Consider the following 20315-nt stretch of genomic DNA (forward strand, 5'->3'; position numbering starts at 1 on the left):
GTACTCCAGATCGGCCCTGGCAGAATCCAAGCGCAGGTACATATCGCGAGAGGCTGTTACACTGAGATCGCTAACAAAGTGAGGATCAAATAATAACACGTTTGGATCGCGCGCGGCTCGAAGATAGATGGCGCCCGACGAGTGAGCGAATAATTTGATAATGGCGACGGCTCGGGAGGAGACGGTGTCTACGAGTTTCGTTCTCTTTCTCCTCCTCCTTCTTATTCTTCTTATTCTTCTTATTCTTATTCACCTTCTAGAATCTCTCTAAAATACTGTTCGAAGATCTAACGATCTCTATTCTCTCTCTCTCTCTCTCTCTTTACCTTCTCTTCGGAATCAACTTCATCTTTGTTTTTTCCTTTTTCTTTTTTTTTTTTCTTTCTCTTACACACCACGTTGAAGGAATATTCCGGTACTTACAAGATTTTTATAGACTCTCCCCCTTAATGGCCGGCTGATCGTGTGCCGAAGGTTACCACGGGTGAAAATGAAGCACTACTCTTGGAACATCCTACTCGTTGCGCTGACCTCACCCTTGACACGAATCGTCCTTTACTGAGAGACAGAGAGAGAGAGAGAGAGAGAGAGAGAGAGAGAGAGAGAGAGAGAGAGAGAGAGAGAGAGAGAGAGAGAGAGAGAGAGAGAGGATGGAGACCGAAGGAAGAGTATCGAGAATGCATTTTTACTTTTTTCTTCTTCTTTTTTCTTTTTTTTCCTTTCGTTTTATTTTATTTTATTTTTCATTTTTCTATTTTCTTTTTTTTTTTAATCCTTTATATATCAAACTCCATACTTTTATACCTTGCAAATTCTTTTCCGTTTAACTTAAGAGAAAAAAAAAGAAAGAAAAAAAAAAGGTAAAAATATCGTTACGGTTTGTTAACGATTAATTAACGATTAGGATAACGATCTCAAATCTATATTAAACCCTACTTTAAAGGATCAACTTGAAAATGAACTATCCATTTAATTAAGAATATTCCCTCTCTCTCTCTCTCTCTCTCTCTCTCTCTCTCTCTCTCTTTCTTTCTCTCTCTCTCGGTGTTGTTTATTCGCGTGAGTTATATTCGCGCGAAGGAGATTAAAATTTTCTTCGAAAGGAAGGGCGTTACTCTACGTACGGATCCTCTTTCTCATGAAACCTCGAACCAAGATGTATGTACGTACATACATATACATATATATGTATGTATGTATGTGGATCGGATCGGAGAGAAAGAGAACCGATGAGAAGGGCACCATGGATATACGTATACGTAAGTAAGTACTTACGTATGTATATACGTATGTACATAAAAGGGATTTGCAATGAGGAGACTCGAAAGAGAATAAAGATGAAGATGAGAAAGAGAGAGAGAGAGAGAGAGAGAGAGAGGGAGAGGGAGAGGGAGAAAGAAGAACAAGAAGAAGAAGAAAAGGGTAGAAAGATGCTCGCGGCTTCGGAGGATCGGGCATAGGTAAGTAGCACTTATGTTTAATACGTGAGTGTGGATGAGTTGTCTGTCTCGCACGCGATCCTCTCGCGCCTGCGCAGCTCTTTCCTGACCTCGCGTTCGCTAGAACCAATTTCCGCGGATAATACGACCGCGATCTACGAGTGCTTCGAATATTTTCTTCAAGATCCTCTGTCTCTCGGTCCGGTAATAATACATTCAATTTTCTTTCCATATAATATTATCCTCTCGTTATCGTATTCGATTGGACGATGACGGTGACGACGACGATGACGACGACGACGACGACGACTTCTGAAAAGATTTTTCGATTAAAATAATCTTTAATCGAAACAAAACATAGAAATCGATCTTCCTCGTTTCATATTTTTTCTTTTCTTTCTTTTTTTTTTTCGAGATGAAAAAAAAGAGAAAAAAAAAGAAGGAAAAAAAAATAAAAGTCGAACGTATCGATTATAAATAACGATAATAATAGATAATTTCACGATAAACAAATTCGGGACATGTAACATTTCAAAATATTATAACAAAATATCCAAATTTTTCAGTGAAATTGTTTTGAATACAAATATTGGCCAATAAGAGGTCAAATTATAATGCTAAATTGTTTCGTGGAAAAACAAATGTACGCATTGTGTATCCTTGCTGTCCTTAATTTACGACAGCATGTTCAACAAAATTGGTGAGAACCCTTTCCTTTCATTTATTTATGTTTTTCTTTTCTTTTTTCTTCTTCTTCTTCCTTTTCTTCTTATTTTTTTATCTTTCGAATTGTTTCATGTTGGAATTGATTTTTCAGGCAAATAAATTCAACGTCGAGACGATCCTCGTCACAAGCTTCGTTGAATTTAATAAAATGCATCGAATCTAATAACGTACCAATTGGAGCCTTAGAGGTATCAAAAGATTTGAGAAATATCGTTAAAAATATTAACAAAGATATAGACCGATCGAATTGGTGGAATTCATCGTCTTACATTGAGCTATTTATGAAAGGTGCAAAACAGATAATCGATAATATCAGCAGATCTATCACGGTATAAATAATAAATTACATGCATTGAATAATACTTTATAAATCTAACAATATTAAATATTATTTTTAATTCGTCTCTCGTAGAATCCAAAAACAATCGCCAATCCTCTGTCAAAGAATATCTTTGGTTCTGTTTTATTTCTATCGAATAATTCACCAAGTAAATATTGGAATTGAACAATGAATTGAACTGAACTATATAAAAAAAATTATTCGGAGCAATTAAGAAGTCCTCCTAATAATATTTTATATATTTGTAAGGTTTCTAAGGTAATAACGTCATGGAATGATATTAACGATCTCAGTTAAAATCTTCTTTGAACCGATTGCACTCCTTTAATGGCGCCACGAACAAATTCGAGTGCGGTTCTAAAAGAAGATGAAAAAAATATGTATCTAGACGTCAATTAAATAAAATCGTACGATTTTCCATTTGTTATCGTAATTATTTATGAACATATATATATATATATATATATATATGTGTGTGTGTGTGTGTGTGTATTTAATCAATAAGTAATAATAAAAATCGAAAAAATTAATCAAACAATCGAATTCTTATCACTCATCGATCCTTTCTTATATCTCGAAACTAATAAAAAATGAAATCGTCGATTAACACGAGAAAACATTTAAGATTTTCAAAATATCGAATAGAAAGAGATAAGATAGAAAAAGAGTGAAAGAGAAAGAGAAAGAGAGAGAAAGATAGGGATAGAGATAGAGAGTGAGAGAGAGAGAGAGAGAGAGAGAGAGAGAGAGAGCCGTATGCCGACCGAGAGACGCCAGGACGGATAAAGGTTCATTTGAATTTTCCCGAACAGGATGTGCACCGTGTGCATTTCAATCTTCGTTGGACACCCCAACGAAATATGGTCGAAGGGAGACGAAGAGAAAGAGAAAATGAAAGGAAAGACAGAAAGAGAGAGAGAGAGAGAGAGAGAGAGAGACTTCTAGAGAACATATATACGCGAATGGTAGTTTAAGAGCGAACTCCCAGTATCCAGAGCACGTCCGGAGCGCGAAGAACTTATTGTCATGTGCGGAGCTCGTCGAGGCATTTTAATATTTCCGTTGAATACTGGAAGGGAGAATGAAGGTGGAAGAAACGAAGAAGAAGAAGAAGAAGAAGAAGAAGACGAAGAAGAAGACGAAGAAGAAGAAGACGAAGAAGAAGAAGACGAAGACAAAACGGATGCGTCTTTCGTTGTCTTCGCCACTGGTTTTACCCTTTTACCAAAAAGAAGAAGAAAAAGAAGAAAAGGAATAAAAAATAGAAGGAAAGACAACGACACTTCTTTGTGTCACAAAAAAGAGAGAGAGAGAGACCACCTAACTTCACGGGTATCCTTCTCGAATCTTTTAACTCTTGGTTAAACATATTGCAGGCTCAGTTACAGTTGATAAAATTCACGACACTTTCGCGTTGCGTGCAGAGCACGCCTTACGAGACGTATATTTCAACTCGAGCGAGAAATCTATCAACAGGATTCTCGTTCCACCATCGTTCCCCTCGATCTACCTCACATCCCCTTCGACCCTCTTCTTTTACATCTCTGTCTCTCTCTCTCTCTCTCTTTTTGTCTCACTCTCTGTCTCACTCTTTTCTCTTGCCACCGTCGTTGAATCGACTTCAGTCTCGACGTCAGCCGTAACAAAGTGATTCACGTTTCACGTTTTGCTTACCGACTCGACTACGACAACTACGACGACGACAACGACGACGAAGACGACGAGGACGACAACGACGTACGAGTTCGAGAGACGATCCTCTCTCTCTCTCTCTTTCTCTCTTTCTCTTTTTCTTTTCTCTTTATCCTTTCTACTGAATTTTCTCGCGCTCCTTTACGAAAGCTTCCTCCACGTAGATATTATGCGTGCACGGTAGCAAGTAGATTTTTCGAGCATCTCGAGAGGACTTTCAATGATCTTAGGAAGAGAAGAGGAATCCTTTTCAAAAAGGATTCACGTTTTAAGGATGCTTCTGGTATTATACGTGTGACGAAAACGGAAAAGGCCCCGACGTCTACGGAACGAACGCGTTCTGTTTGAAGATCGAAGTTTGAAGAAGAAGACGACGACGAAGAAGAAGAAGAAGAAGAAGAAGACGAAGACGAAGACGACGAAGAGAACGAAGATGAAGACGAAAAAAATAAGAACAAGAAGAAGATGGTTCAGTCGTGAGGAAGAAAAAAAGGAAGACAAACAGTGGGACCTTCTTATCTACGAAATAATCTCTCAAAGAGGATCTTTCGGGAACAGGTGCACTGCGAGAACTGTCGGAGTTCGAGCTGTCAGGAGTCACCTTTTCGGGGCTACCTGATATTCATAATAATTCATTTCTAAAAAAAGAAAAAAAAAAAGGAAAGAAAGAAAAGAAGAACAAACAAAGAAAAAGAAGCCCAATACAGTGAGAAAGAAAGATAACATATGCACATAGTAGGGATAGGTGTTATGTGAGGATAGGTGGGGTGGAGAGGGCCAAGGAGAAGCCCTAAATCGATTTGCATATTCTACGAAACGGAGAATGCGTTTTACTCTATTCCTTTTTTTCCATTTTTCTTTTTTTTTTTTTTCTTTCTCTTTACTTTCTTTTCCCTTCGTTCCGTTGTTTCTGACGAATAGTATGAAATAGAAAAAGATTGTCAGATCCTAGGTAGGTATTCACATTGAAGATATTACAACATTGCTATCTCTAAGAAAGTTGACTTCTCAGATCGATTCGTACGATTCTATTTAAAGGTAAAAGATAGTTCGTACTGGTAACTACATAAGTAAAACACCACTGTAGCTAAAAGAACGTTGGTTACATTACGTTCGTCCTGGCACGCGATCGAAACCAAGTCGCAACAGTTTCTTCGTATTGGCAAGGCAATAGTTGCGACAGCCGCTCGTGCTATTTGTTGCCCGCGTTACATAACGAGATCGCGGAACCAATCCTACGAAACTCCGGATAGGATAAAACTTACTATAGGTAAATCAATGTGCAAAATGAAAATGTATCATCGATAGAGAAAATACGGATATAAATATATTTACCGAGAGATATCATTTAATTCAATTTCAAGAAATATATACAGGATGTTCAAAAAGTTTTTGAGATCGAATTTATATTACTGATGTCAAATAAATGAAAAAAAGTTCATATAAACTTATGCCCGAAAATGTTTTACCGGGAAGATATATATGATCTTAAAGATATTTATGATTTATTGTGACAATTATAAGAAATGTTCGAAAATTTTTCCCTCCGCAAGTATTCGAACTTTCACATTCGTCGAATCAGTGATTATCGAACTCTTTCTAATATACGAATTATATTGTTAAATAAAAATAAATCCATTTTGTATGCATTCTCAAAGTTTATCTTATGTTTCTATCGTATTTTTATGAATTAAATCATTTGGATATGAGTTCATAAATAAAAATCCAGAGGAAGCAAAAAGAAAAAAAAAAGAAAAAGAAAATCAGAAAAGAAAAAAGAGTTCGACAATCATTAATTCGACAAATTTAAATAAATCATAAATATCTCATATATAATACCTATGTATATATATATGATATATATACACTGACTAAAAACTTTTTTATATATTTTACGAATTTTAATTCTCTGATCTATCGACCTCGTTGAACTCGAACATTAGGGGGCGTACTCTTTAAGAAATGGATAAATTACATTTACATTTGACGAACAATTCGGTATGTAATCAGAATGCGATTAACGTGAGATTTTAAATTTAAAAGAGAGTATACGATAACAAACGGGAGCATAACGGAAGGACAAACGTGAAGAGAATTTTTTTTCATTTGATTTTTCCCTTCGACCCGTACCCAAAAAAAAAAAAAGAAAAAACTAATCTAAGATCGAAAAAAGAAAAAAAAAGAAAAAAAGAGAAAAAAAAAAAAGAAAAGGAATATATGCGCGGAAGAGGAGAAGAGGGGGTGGCGGGGGAAGAGGAGAGAGCTAAGTTCGACGAATAAGACTTCTCTCGGTTCTCGCGCCGGATACGCGTGTGCCCATCGCCCTCTTCCCCTCCCTACCTCTCTTCTCTCTCCCTTCCTCGCTTCCGGTCGTAAGCTTCCAACGTTCTCATTGCTATGCCTCTCGTATTCTCTTACCCTGGAATATGAAAACGAAATCATATTCTTTGCCGCTGGCTTACCAATGAGCTTGGCTCTCTCTCTCTCTCTCTCTCTCTCTCTCACGCTCTCTCTCTTTCTTTCTTTCTTTCTTTCTTTCTCTTTTCTTCTTTTCGTGTGTTCGTCGTTTTTCTGAAAGTTTAAACTCTTTAAACATTTTGGTATTTATTAATCAGTCATTATAATATGCGAGCATTGTTTCGCTATCTTTTCTTCTCTCCTTTTTTTTTTTCTTTTTGTTCCTTCGAAAAAAGAAAAAAACAAAAGAGAAAAAGAAAGAAAAAGTATTTTTCATATATTCTCTTCTCCCTTTATCTTACCTTCCCTTCCCTTCCCTTCCTTCCTTCCTTCCTTCCTTCCTTCCTTCCTTTTTTTCCTTCCTCCCTTCTCTTAGATTACCTTAGATGACATTATACCGATATCCCACGGGAATATTGTTGGTTTCAAACGTAGTATGTATAAAGAAACATCGTTGCCCTTTTGCCGTTGAAAATGACCGACCAAACGACCGTCCGTTCGACCGTTCTCGACCGTTCGACCGACCCTCGCGATGTCGGCACCGTTCGTCTCAGGGCAAGATGCGATTTCTCAAGCTCGCTCGTTAAGGCGGCAAAACTCACAGCCGTAGCGTAATTGCGGCGATCGTACGTTAGTTAGGTTAATAACTTTGCATTAATAAATGTATTAAGCTCGAATCCAATTACAACCGCACGATGGAGATCGGACGGGCGAGCGAGAGCATCTCTTGGAATATCTTGCAAAATAATCCGTACTGGTGTATATCTATGTACGTAAGAACGGAGAAGATGCGCGCATAATTTCGAGTCGATAAATAACTACTAAGAGAGAGAGAGAGTGAGAGAGAGAATTATCCATACGAAATGGAACCGTGTGAACGGGAATTTCGAAAGTAGCTACGAAAATTCAATGATGAATTCTAAATATGGTAACATTTTCTTATCGATGAAATATTCCTCTTTATAACACATTATCGAATATGTATTATTCTTTGATATTGATCGTAATAATGGATAATTATTATTTTATTACAATAATATTTTTATTTACACGCACACGCACACACATATAATATATATAATATATGTGTCATGTACATATATATATATATATATATAACAAATTAATGATATAATATATAATAATCTAATATTTAATAGTTGATAATATAATAATAATATAATAAAACAATATAATAATATATAATACGTGAGATAAAAAATGAGAGTCTCGATTTTCCATCGAGATCGTAAGTAAGAGGATTTGAAAAAAAGAAAAAAAAAAAAAAAGAAATATGAAAGGAAGGAGTCGAGAGAGAAAGAGAAAGAGAGGAAAAAAAGAGAAAAAGAGAGAGAGAAAGAGGATGCACTGAATGAGCCGACACGCAGGTGGGTGTACAAATCGTGACGGTGCAACGCTCGTGAACTCGCTCGTGACAAGGTACGCAAAGTTAATTGCTAGCGGCACGCGCTCCTAACTCACAGACAAAAGTCCTCCGAAAATTGCGAAAAAAGCTTGTAACGCGGGAAAATGAAGAAGGATGCTAACGCAAAGAGAGAGGGGGGGAATACTAAATATATATATATATATATATATATAGAGAGAGAGAGAGAGAGAGAGATAGATAGAGATAGTAAAAGAAGGAAGGAGGGAGAGAGAGAGAGAGAGAGAAACGAACGCGTAGGGCGAGCAATTGCTATGAGACTTAGAGCGTGTCACGGAAGGAGGGCGTTACGCACACGCGTCTACACGATTGTGTCACGGATGTCATAATCTTACGTAATTGGGAGTCGGTCGCGAGCATTTGTATGTAAGCCGCACGCATGGTGCGACTCGTTCGCCCGGTACGCACAGCAATTTGCTTTGATTCGATATTGTAAACTATGTCGCTGTGAAATTATTGACGATGTTATTCTATTTCCTTACAAATTATAATATTTTTCCGTTAGTTGTTTTGTCTTTTTTCTTTTTTTTTTCTTTTCTCTTCTCTCTTTTCCCTTTCCTTTTTTCCCTTTTCTCTTTTTACTTTTATTCTCGCAACAATTTGCAAAAGGAGGGAAACAAGAAAATATGTTTGAAACGAACGAAACCATTGAATGCGGACAAATAATTAATTATATATTCTTTCGTTATCATCCTATCGGTATAACATTGTAATAATCTAAATTAAGAAATTTTATATATATATATATATATATATATATATATATATATATGTATTTGTGTGTGTGCGTGTGTGTGTGTTAATGTAATCCATTTAGGTTAATTAGTATAATAATTATTATTATATGAGAAATGTTAAAATTTTATTTACTTATAATAAAATAGAAGGATTAAAATGAATCAAATTCAAAGTTAAAAGACGGTCAAAAGATTTTCTCCTTCTCTCTACGAGGTCATGCGATTACTTTCGTAATTTGCCCCGATCATATGCCGTGAACGCACCATCCGCGCCCATTATGAAATAACGATATAGATATTCCATGCAGGACATTGCCAGTATTATCGAGCCATTACGATATAATGTGTATATATATATATACATATATATATATATATGTATATATATATATGTATATATGTATGTATGTAGGTACGTACTCGTTACAATTTGCATTTTCTCGCTCTCCTATTTTTCAATCGCTTTCAAAGCAAAAACGACAAATGTCTATTATTTGCGAACACGCATACTATTCTTAACGGCTATTATACTTTTTCAACCTTAACAAATATATAATTTTCAATAATTATAATAATAATAATAATAATAATAATAATAATAATAATAATAATAATAATAATAATAATAATATGACAATAACAATAATAATAATAATTATTATTATTATTATATTATAATATTAACTATAAAGAAAACGAGCATATTATTTTCAACGATGATTATACCTTTTCTACCTCAACAAATATCTAATTTCCAATAATTAATAAACACTAAATCTAATAATAATAATAATAACAACAATCATATAGTAAAATAGTATCAAGGAAACTTTGTAGATCATTATATTTACCATCGAAATCGGTAAGCAATTAAAGAATAATCAAAGGAAGTGTCGGACCGTGTGCGAATTCTCGTAAAGGTCTAATTGGTCCGGCGCGTTCGTTAATTCGATTTCATTTGTACGCGAGGACCGCCATGGTCGAGGATCATGGTGGTCGAGCGCAAAAAGGATATCGATGGGCGTGGCAAGACGAGGCAGGGGCAATCAATCGGTTAATCGATAGTTCGCTATGCGATCGATGTTGTAAGAAGAAGAAAAAGAATCAAAAGAAAAAGAAAAAAAGAAGAGGAGGAGGAGGAGAAAGAAGAAGAAGAAGAAGAAGGTAAAATAAACGAATAGGGAGTAGAGTTGTTTAGGGAATAATTGTTTAGGATGGCGTTGGAAGTCTAAAGTGAAAGTAAAAAAATAAACAAAAAAAAGAAAAAAAGAAAAAACGAAATGAAGACAAAACGTGCGATAAAAAAACGGAGCTGCTTTGAACGATGTTAAAATACATATTTATCTCTCTCTCTCTCTCTCTCTCTCTCTTTTTTCTTTTCTTTCCAAGTCTATACACCCTGAAGACATATATATGTATATAAGTACTTACTTACTACCTACACCCTAGGAAAAAGTGGTCCCTTCGCGAAGGGACGGCGAAGGAAGAGTTTTACCGGCTCCCTCGCCTCGAATTAGCAAATCTAACATAATAATTAAATTATCGCCGTACGACGATCCGAGCAGGTAGTTAAACTACTACTACTACTACTATTACTACTACTACTACTACTACTACTACTACTACTACACTACTACTACTACTACACTACTACTACTACTACTACTACACTACTACTACTACTCCCTCTAAACTCCCTCCCGCCGCCTACCATCAACCACCATCCACCAAGCATCAGTCCCTCTTCCCTCTCAATCCCTGCTACCATCTTGTGCTAATGAAGCGTCGCGGGTAAACGGCGGCAAGAATAAATTTGAATTTCGATTACGTGCCGATGTGTGTTAGAGAAAACCGAGAATGAGAGTGAGCGAGTGAATGAGCCTCTGTGTGTACGTGTATTTGTCTTTATCTATTTGTCTGTCTGTCTATCTTTTTGCCTATGTATTTTTGTGTACGTGTTGTGTGTCAGAGAGAGAAAGAGAGAGAGAGAGAGAGAAGAGTATAGAACAAAAAAAGCGCGACCACGAACGAAAACGGATATGAATGTTATTGATGTCTCGTCTCTCTCTCTCTCTCTCTCTCTCTCTTTGAGAATGTCTCTCCTCCCCCACATTCTCCATCGTTCTTTTTTCATCGAAGGAACGTAGGTAGGCTGGCCGTTTACTTTTTCTTCTTCTTCTTCTTCTTCTTCTTCTTCCAATGACAACGACTACGACGAAGAAGACGATCGCGGTCGGCGACCGTTCCATGCTAAAGCTTCCACTCGATCGTTTTCTTACAGCAAATGATCGTTAAGAACCACGACTTTGCTATGCTAATCCGTGCGAAACTCATCGAGAAACACTTTCGTTATTTCAATGCTCGGTAATAAAATGTAATACCGGCCGTGATAAACTCGCCCTCGCATCGATACGAAATAACCTTTTGCGAGGTTTTATTTTTTTCTCTTTTCTTCTATCTTTTATTTTTGTTCGTTCCTTTTTATGTTTTTTGTCTTTAGAAAGACTCGATTATTTCTTCGTAATAACCTCGACATGCGGCCTGTCTAAAGAGAATAAAAAATAAAAAATAAAAAATAATAAATAAATAAGTCTAATGAAAAGTAAAGAATGATGTTGAAAAAATGAAAGATAAAGTCTAATAAAATATGAAATAAAATATAATGGCTAAAAAATAAGAAGTAAAATATAAAATGAGAAAGTAACAAACCTGCGTTTGAAATTTTATTTATAATTATTTAGTCGAAGAAAGATGCGGATATCGATATCCTTTGACAATTAAAATCGAAAGCGACAAATGGCCATTGGTAGCACGATCGTTCGAGAGTCACTTCGAAAATAATAATGCGATACACAACTGTGAATGAGGCTTTTACCGGGCGTCGCTTCGAGCCAATATCATAAACGAAGTATGAATATCTGACATTTATGTCGTTGCATATTTATAGACCTCCTCTTTGCATAATCGGCCCTAAATATACGCACGCGTCCGCGTTAGTTCGTGTTATTTTATAATGGCGTAGTCGTATCTGCCGGTTCATCGAGTTCAAAAGCATTAAATAGAATTTTAGCTTCATTCGATGATGACGATGACGACGATGACGACGACGACGACGATGATTGTGATGATGATGATGATCATGATGATGATGACGCCGACGACGACGAGAACGACGTTGACGAAAAAGAGAAAGAAAAAATAAAGAAAAATGTAAGAAAACAAAAAGCATGTATATACGAATGATCGCATGAACGATGCAACGACGACGACACATTATTATTGCTTAACGCATTACCACGTTTTTGAAATGCATCGAGATATATCGCGAAAAGAAAAGTATTTATATATATATATATATATATATATATAAATCGTTAACGAGAGGATTGAATACATCTAACCGTTTATTAACGTTATCGTAAATAGTAGTATTCGTCATGGGTTTCGATAAAAATAAGCACGAATTTAACTGCCGAGAGCAGAAGTGGTTAATTACAAAACGTGCTGACATTTTGTCTTATTAGTCTTAGAAACTTAAGGTATACATAAGATTTCACGTACCTAGATCACACGACGAGAACGCCTGATATTTCAATCCTAATTATCTCGAAATAACTATCCTAGGCAATTACTTCGAATTGCGTTACTACATGAGGATTCATTTGAGAGAAAGAAAAGAAAAGAAAAGAAAAGATAAGAAAAAAGAAACGAAAAAGAAGAGGAGAGGAAAAAGGCTAAAATAGGTAAAAAGAAATCTATCTCTATCTGTAACTGTACAACGTTATAAAGTAGGAAACCTAACTCTAAATCTAACCAATCTAATGCCTATCTGTATATGTATATATATACATACCTTATAAACTGTTTCTTTACGATCGTTATAAAAATTACGATCGATACGAACTGTTCAAAAAGCAGAGAAAAGATAAGAAAAGAAAAGGAAAGAAAAAAGAAAAAAAAAGGAAGAAGAAAGAAAGAAAGAAAAATCGTTTCCCATCTCAAGATCTCGTGTAGGAATTTAATTAAAAGACGAATGAACAAACGATCGAGACGATCTTAGACGAACGATCGTAGACGAAAGAGAAAATCACGAAGATGAAACAGTGAGTGAGAGAGAGAGAGAGAGAGAGAGAGAGAGAGAGAAAACGCGTGTCATCGTCACGTTCTCATTTTATATCTATATCTATCTTACCTAAGTAAGTACTTACCTACCTATCGTATATAAGTAAGTAAGTACTTACTTACATGAATATGTCCAACGATACAAGAAGGATCGTGTGTCTCCGTGTAAAAGTTCAAGATGCCGATTGTGAAATCAAATCCGCATTGAGTCGTGCGTTGGTAGGTAGGTGCCAGGGTCGACACGTTCGATTCAATCTCTTATAAACGGCAGGAGGAATCGATCGTCAGTCAATATCCAACCACCATCATCGATAGAACTAACCATTACTACAACCATCACAACCATTGCCATATTCGATAACTAACGTTAACTCTTAATGAACCGTGATCGTTAATTAACGATCTACGGCTACTGAATTTACTTCGTACAGTAAGGACAAACCGCCTCTACCATATGTGGGAGAGGTAAAAAACTGGGGGGGGGGGGGGAAAGGAAAAAAGAAAAAAAAAAGACTGAAAGAAAAGAAAAAACGTGACACGAGAAATCGTACAACGCAATAACAAATCTCTCTCTCTCTCTCTCTCTCTCTCTATCTATCTCTCTCATTGCGAGTAGTTACTATGTCGCGTCGCCCCCGTTAATTAACACGATCCATTAGAGAAATTACGTAAGAACGCATATATGTAATACGTACGTCAGGACGAAGCATTGTTAAACGCGTTGAACTCATACACGCTCGTTTAAAAACCAATTCCTTGAAAATGTATATTTCATAGTGGGCGTTCTTTCTTTTTCTAATAAATTTTTCATCGTTCCCGAATAATAATACCTGACGCGTAATAAATTTAATACTCGAAAATATTTTATGAATATTAATTCCAACGATGAAACAATGAAATATCCATGAATAAAATATTAAAATATCTACGAGTATTACTAAATATTATAATATTATTACATATTATACATTATGGAATATTATCGTAGACGTCGTATCAATAGATATTATATAATATCAATTTTACCTATCGATAAAATTGAGTAATTTCTCGCGTGAACAAGTTCTTTCTTTTTTCTTTTTTTTCTCGCGGTCATCGCATTAATCCTAATCTCTTCATACGATCGAGAATCGTTCAGGTCAGTGCCGTTCTGTACTGTACGATTCCTTTACTACATGACATCCCCTCTTTTTTCTTTTTTTCTTTTCCTTCTTCTTCTTCTTCTTCTTCTTCTTCTTCTTCATTCTTTTTTTCCTTTCTTTCCTTTTTCTTTTTCACGCAAAGACTCCTTTCGTATTCTCGTGACACCTTCGTGCACAATGCCAACGTACATTCTAAAAAGACTTTGAGTCATCCGCGTCGAGCATCTCCTCCTCCTCCTCCTCCTCCTCCTCCTTCTTTTTCTCCTCCTTCTCCTCTTCCTTCATCGCTAAGTTTCATCGACACAGGACGCTCTACGTCTGGTCACGTTTCGAGGCACGAAGTGGATAGCTGCATTACGCACCCTTCGTACGCGCCTCTATGCGTTAAACTCCTATATCCAGGTGTGTACTACTATTCGATAAACAAGCAGTCCGATCACGAACTTAAAACAAATCGCGTTACCGCATATTGATATCGTATTAAATATAATAACGATCGGCGAATCGATTATTGTTATTATTGTTATTATTTTCCTTTTTTTCTCTCTCTCTCTATCCATCTATCCGTCTATCTTTCTCCTTGTCTTTTTTCTTTTTCCTTTTCTTTTTCTTCTTCTTCCTTTTTTTTTCCTTTTTTCGAAACTAAAATGATTCGCTTCTACCTTTCTATTGAATAATCCATTGTCGTCGATCGAAGATATTTATAACGATTGATACGACGTAGATGGACTGATTTAATTTGAATAAAATTTCGAATATAATTATTATATATATATATATATATATATATATATATATAAAATAAATCACGTTGATCGGATGTTACGCTTAATTAATGAGAAATATTGATAATTGTGTATAAGAAGTACGTTTTTATGAGTAAAAATTAATTTAGAGTTAAAAGCTATTCGTGCTTTCGAAAAGTCTACACAAAACAATTTGTAAATATTACAATGTAATTCATCATCGTTCAAATATTCCGAAACAATGGAGACAATTATTAATATTGAAAAATCTTTCTAATAGCGACAATAATATTTCCTTAAATATTCTCATTAATTTCTAATCATTAAAATCTAACAAAAATAATCGCTTTTAACGATAATATCGAGATCCATTTAAAGTCCTAATGATTCTTCCGTATTGACAGATAAAAGTTTCATTATCAGACATTAGTTTATTATTAGTTAAAAGAAACCTACCATTAAACGTGTCTCGTTAAATATTAAATATTTAAATTAAATATGAAAAAACATTTAATTATATCCAAAGGGAGTATCTGTACTACGATATTCGTGACTTTCGAAGAAAACTTTTAAAAGTTTCGTTTTAGTAAGAGTTAACTCGAGTTGATATATAAAAAATCAATTTCGAGAGAAACGATTCGAGAAGGAAAAGATATAATGTGAAAAGAGAGAAAAAAATAAAGGATAAAAGAAAAAGAAAACGAAAAGAAGACGAAGACGAATGATTATATATCATATGACTATACGAGACAATTTAGACAAAAAAAAAATATATATATATACATATATATATATACATATATATTTGAACGGACGTGACTTAGGAACGTGGCGGTAGTCATTGAATGCAGTGTCAACGAGAGAGAGAGAGAGAGAGAGAGAGAGAGAGAGAAGTAGTGTCATTCGAGATTGTGACAGTCGATGCGTATCCAGCTATCCACGTGCCGGGCGTTGCGTGCGACACGCCCAGTGCGTGGCTCGTACGCGAGCACATGCGTGCCGGTCGCATGCGAACCAAGATTTATGCCATTGGTCGTAACCGTCGCCTCCGCCACAACAACCACCACCACCACCACCATCACCACCACCACCATCACCACCACTAGCAATACCGTCACCATCGCCACCACCGCCACCGAGAATTCATTTTCTCTCTCGTAGCAAGGAGAGTAAGATACGATCATTGATACGGTCGATGGTTACCGCCTCTCACCCATACCATGATGGACCACAAACGCCTTAAGGAAAATTCTTCTTACTTTCCATCCTATCCGTTCTCTCCGTCGATTTCTAATCTAACTAAATAAGTTAATAGATAATATTATATTACCGTCTGTGCCTGTGGCTAATCGATTATTTCATTAATTATTAATTATTATCGAACGTTTACACGAAGAACGAACGATAATATCGTATGTTATTTATTATAATATCATTTTAATTCATATCCCGTATCTTTTAATTATGTATTTTGGGATAAGATCAATTTAATTGTAACATCATAAAGTTCGGGTTAAGAAAAATAAAAGAAAAAAAAAAAAAAGAAAGTATTTATATACTTAAATATCATTATATCGATTTCGAAATAAATTCATTTACATACCATCGTTATAATTATTTCGAGGGATAGATATATTTAAAGATATATTTAACAATATATTAGTTATGCATGATCAGAGAGAAAATAATGTTTAAAAATAATATCAACCTTCCTGTTCGTCATAATATATTATCGAATCGATGTTTGAATCAGTATTCTTGGTTAAGATAAGATCAATTTAATTCTAACATCATAACGTTCGAATCAAAATATATGTTCGTAATAATAACGAGTATGCATTTACATACATGGATATCTGTATATCGAATTATTAAATAATATCATTTACATACAATCGATATAATTATTCCAAAGAGTTGAAATATTTAACAATGAGTTAGTTATGCATGACTAAAGAGAGAAAATAATGTTTAAGGGTAATATCGACGTTCTCATTCGTCTTGGAATATTATCGAATCGGTGGATGAGTCAGTCTTCGTGGGTTGCGTTTGAGAAGGGGAAGAAAGGAAGAGAAAGAGATAGAAAGAAAGAAAGAAATAGAAAGAGAGAGAGAGAGAGAGAAGGAAAAAGGAGAAAGGTCGATCGGAGTTTCCGAGAGGTGGCCCTCCCCGATCGTATGTACATCGTCCTCCTCTCTGTCCTCCTCTCTATCCTCCTTTCTTGCTCGTCGACGGAGAGGAGGCTTGCCGGATACGCGCTCGCTGCATCTGTAACGAGGGATGAGCTCAAGCAATCGTTGAGAGAGCATTGCCGGTGTGCTTAAATAAAAGCGTTACATGTGACCGGTGCTCTCTTTCTTTCCTTCTCTCTCTCTCTCTCTCTCTCTCTCTCTCTATTTCTTATTCTCTTCTTGCTCGCTCTCGCATGCTCAGTGCCCCCGGTATATACCAAGCATTGAAATGCAATCCCTCGCGCGAATGATTTATACCTCGCCAATGGCCGCCCGCGGCCAGCAGGATGTCGCACGTCCCTTCTTTATGTCTCTATCGTTCGTCTCGAAAATATCCCGCGGCGATCGACGCGCGAGCGAACGAGCGAGTGAGCGAGCGAACGAACGAGCGACATGTTCTTTCTCTCTCTCTCTCTCTCTGTCTTTCTCTCTTTCTGTCTCTTTCTCTCTTTATTCTTTTTCTTCTTCTAGTGAAAGAAAGAAGAGGAGAGAGAGAGAGAGAGACAGAGAGCTTCGTGCTTTGACGCGCGCACGTCGAGAAAGACCGGCGCCTAGCGGCCGAGAACGCGTCGCGATTAGCGGATATGCAACCACGAGACAACGAGCCAAGAAAATTCTTTCTGTCGCCTTCTTCGATCGAACGATCGATCGATCGATCGAACGAACGAGCGAACGAACGAACGATCGATCGATCGATCGATCGATCGTTCGATCGAATGAACGAATGAATAAACGAACGAACGAACGTATGACCGATTGACCGATCGAATCAACAATGATTTTTATATCAACGATTTAATTAAATAGTAAAATTCTTGAATATGTTTAATGTAAAGAAATTTAAATTAAATTTAAATTCAATTTTCAATATGAATGTAATATATTCAGATTTGTATTTAAGTTTATAATCCTTATCGCTCCTATGCCGTGTATGGCTGGACGTCATATTTTTTGCACGCGCTAGACATTACGCAAAGCAATTTGTATAATAATTTAAAATATTTAAATCTGATTTTTTACGTTTTTTCCTTTTGTCAAATTCTTTCTAATAGAACATCTTATTGTGATCCCTTTCTTCATCTATTTTGTAAATCAATTAAGGAATTGTCGATAGATAAAAATTAAGGAGTGCGAAGAGATTAAATGAAAAATCTTTTTCTACTGATATATTTATAGATATATAAATTCTATATATGTTGATACCTTTAATATATTATCTTGAGTACATACATGTATATATGGTACATGTAAGTATTTACCTACCTACATCATATATAAATCTTTCTCGAACGATCGAAGAAAGTGAGAAGACAATTCGTAAAAATGATTGAGAGTATTCGTTATTGTAAAAACGTTAGAAGAGAAAGCTTGAATAGTAACGCTTTAGTAGTAACGAATAGATCCTTTGTTTCTTCTTTAAAGATCTGGACGTCATAATTACGTAGGAAGGCGGGGAGTCGTCTGGTATCAGTTGGATAACCGCATGTGAAGTCTTCGTGTAGACAGAGAAAGAAAGAGAAAGAGAGAGAGAGAGAGAGAGAGAGAGAGAGAGAGAGAGAGAGAGAAAGAGAAACGTGCAAAAGGCGTCGACCCGGTGGGAGAAGGCGATCGTGCCTTAGCCTCGATCCTTCTCGATCCGCAAACTCGCTCTATATCGAGACGCATTAGAAACGCCCTAGCCTCTGTAATAAGCAAGGACCGAAAAATTAGCATCTGCCTGGCCAAGAGACAATGCCTGATTTGAATAACAATGTTCGCTACCGTGTGGGCTTCTAACTCTTAACTATGCCTTCTAAAAACATTAGACGAATCGCACGTATATCATTCTCGCACGTTCTCATTCGTTATCGGATTCAAGAGAGAGAGAGAAAAAAAAAGAAAAAAAAAAAAAGAAAAAAAGAAGAAAATACTAATGCTCGTGTATGTTATTTTCAATTTTTTCTTTCTTTTTCTTTTTCTAATTTCTTCTTCCTTTTTTTTTTTTTTTTTTCTTTTCTTCGACTTAACTAACACACACCTGCGACTAATTGTTATTATAAAATACTCGTTATGTCTTATACGAATATAAATTTGTACATTTAAATACACGACTTTTAGCTCTTGACAAAGGAACAGCTATTGATTAGGAAAGAAAAGAGAAAAAAAGAAAAAAAAAAAAAATATATATATATATATATATAACATAAATATGAAAGACCAATTGTGAAAGAACGGAAGACGAGGGCCTCATATCGATGCGTAGATGTCTGACCCTGAAGTGGATCCACCATTCCTCACCTCCTTCTTTACCCTACACGACGATCCGATCACGGTTATGTTATATACACGATGAAAAACTTTCCGGGCGTATAAATGCGTCCACGTGCACGCGCGCGCGCACCTCTGAGACAAATATAGTTTGTGCGTGACCAGTACGACAAATGTAACAAACGTCGATGCACGATCAAGAACGCGCGAAGAACTCGAATACCATTATCCTTTTTTCTTTTTTTTATTTTCTCTCTTTCTTTTTTTTCTCCTTTTTTTTTTTTTTTTTTTTTTTTTTTTTTTTTTTTTTTTTTTTTTTTTTTTTTATTCGAATATCACGCGGTTCGCGCTCAAATTCCTCAGATTGTCCGGTTTGATCGTAATAATACGAGATTTATATACGATATGTATGTATGTGTGTATGTAGGTATGTTAACGTAACCTTACAATTGGATTAATTTTTATAATTAAAAGTTATAGTAGGATATGTCGGTAAATTATACAGTTATAGTAGGGATCAAAGAGTACCGAGAGTAAGTTAGATATTAGAAAAAAATTAGAGCGTGGTCGTTCCAGATACAGATAAATCTCTAATTTCGCCCACTCTTTTGCGATTAACGTCAATGAATCATGTTCCTGTTACTATCGATCGAATCTCTTTCTCTTTCTCTCTCTCTCTCTCTCTCTCTCTCTCTTCTATCTCTGTCTCTATCTATCTATCTCTCACTCACTCTCCCTGTGTCTATGTATATGTGTATACACAGATTCGTCGGAAGTAGTTAAGTATGCATGTTAGAAGATAACTACTAACGTCAATGACAATCAAAAAGAAATCTCGAATTTCCATTAATGTCGTAAACTTCTTTTATAAGGTAATCATCCTAAATGATTTTATGCTGAAGTATTAAAAAGAATTATATATATATATATATATATATTAATTATAATATGTGTATGTGTGTGTATGTTAAAAGCGATCGGTTTTACGATGG

At 35.7% G+C, this 20315-nt stretch overlaps 1 protein-coding gene across 1 annotated transcript; it reads left to right on the forward strand.

The window, feature by feature from the left end:
- Positions 1-1406: 1406 nt before the first annotated feature.
- On the forward strand, positions 1407-2925 carry LOC124430687. The gene is made up of 4 exons (XM_046977621.1): positions 1407-1643; positions 2006-2139; positions 2257-2494; positions 2578-2925. Exons 2-4 carry the CDS (start codon positions 2054-2056, stop codon positions 2668-2670), a joined length of 417 nt encoding a protein of 138 aa, XP_046833577.1. The 5' UTR covers positions 1407-1643; positions 2006-2053; the 3' UTR covers positions 2671-2925.
- The last annotated feature ends 17390 nt before the right edge of the window (positions 2926-20315 follow it).

This window comes from Vespa crabro, chromosome 19 (assembly GCF_910589235.1).
Source record: "Vespa crabro chromosome 19, iyVesCrab1.2, whole genome shotgun sequence".
Taxonomy (NCBI): domain Eukaryota; kingdom Metazoa; phylum Arthropoda; class Insecta; order Hymenoptera; family Vespidae; genus Vespa; species Vespa crabro.

Excerpts from the sequence above, each read along its gene's own strand:
- LOC124430687 (XM_046977621.1), top strand. The coding sequence starts at position 2,054 with ATGCTAAATTGTTTCGTGGAAAAACAAATGTACGCATTGTGTATCCTT. Across the intron at positions 2,140-2,256 it reads CAGCATGTTCAACAAAATTG|GCAAATAAATTCAACGTCGA; the intron begins GTGAGAACCCTT and ends TTGATTTTTCAG. Across the intron at positions 2,495-2,577 it reads ATATCAGCAGATCTATCACG|AATCCAAAAACAATCGCCAA; the intron begins GTATAAATAATA and ends CGTCTCTCGTAG.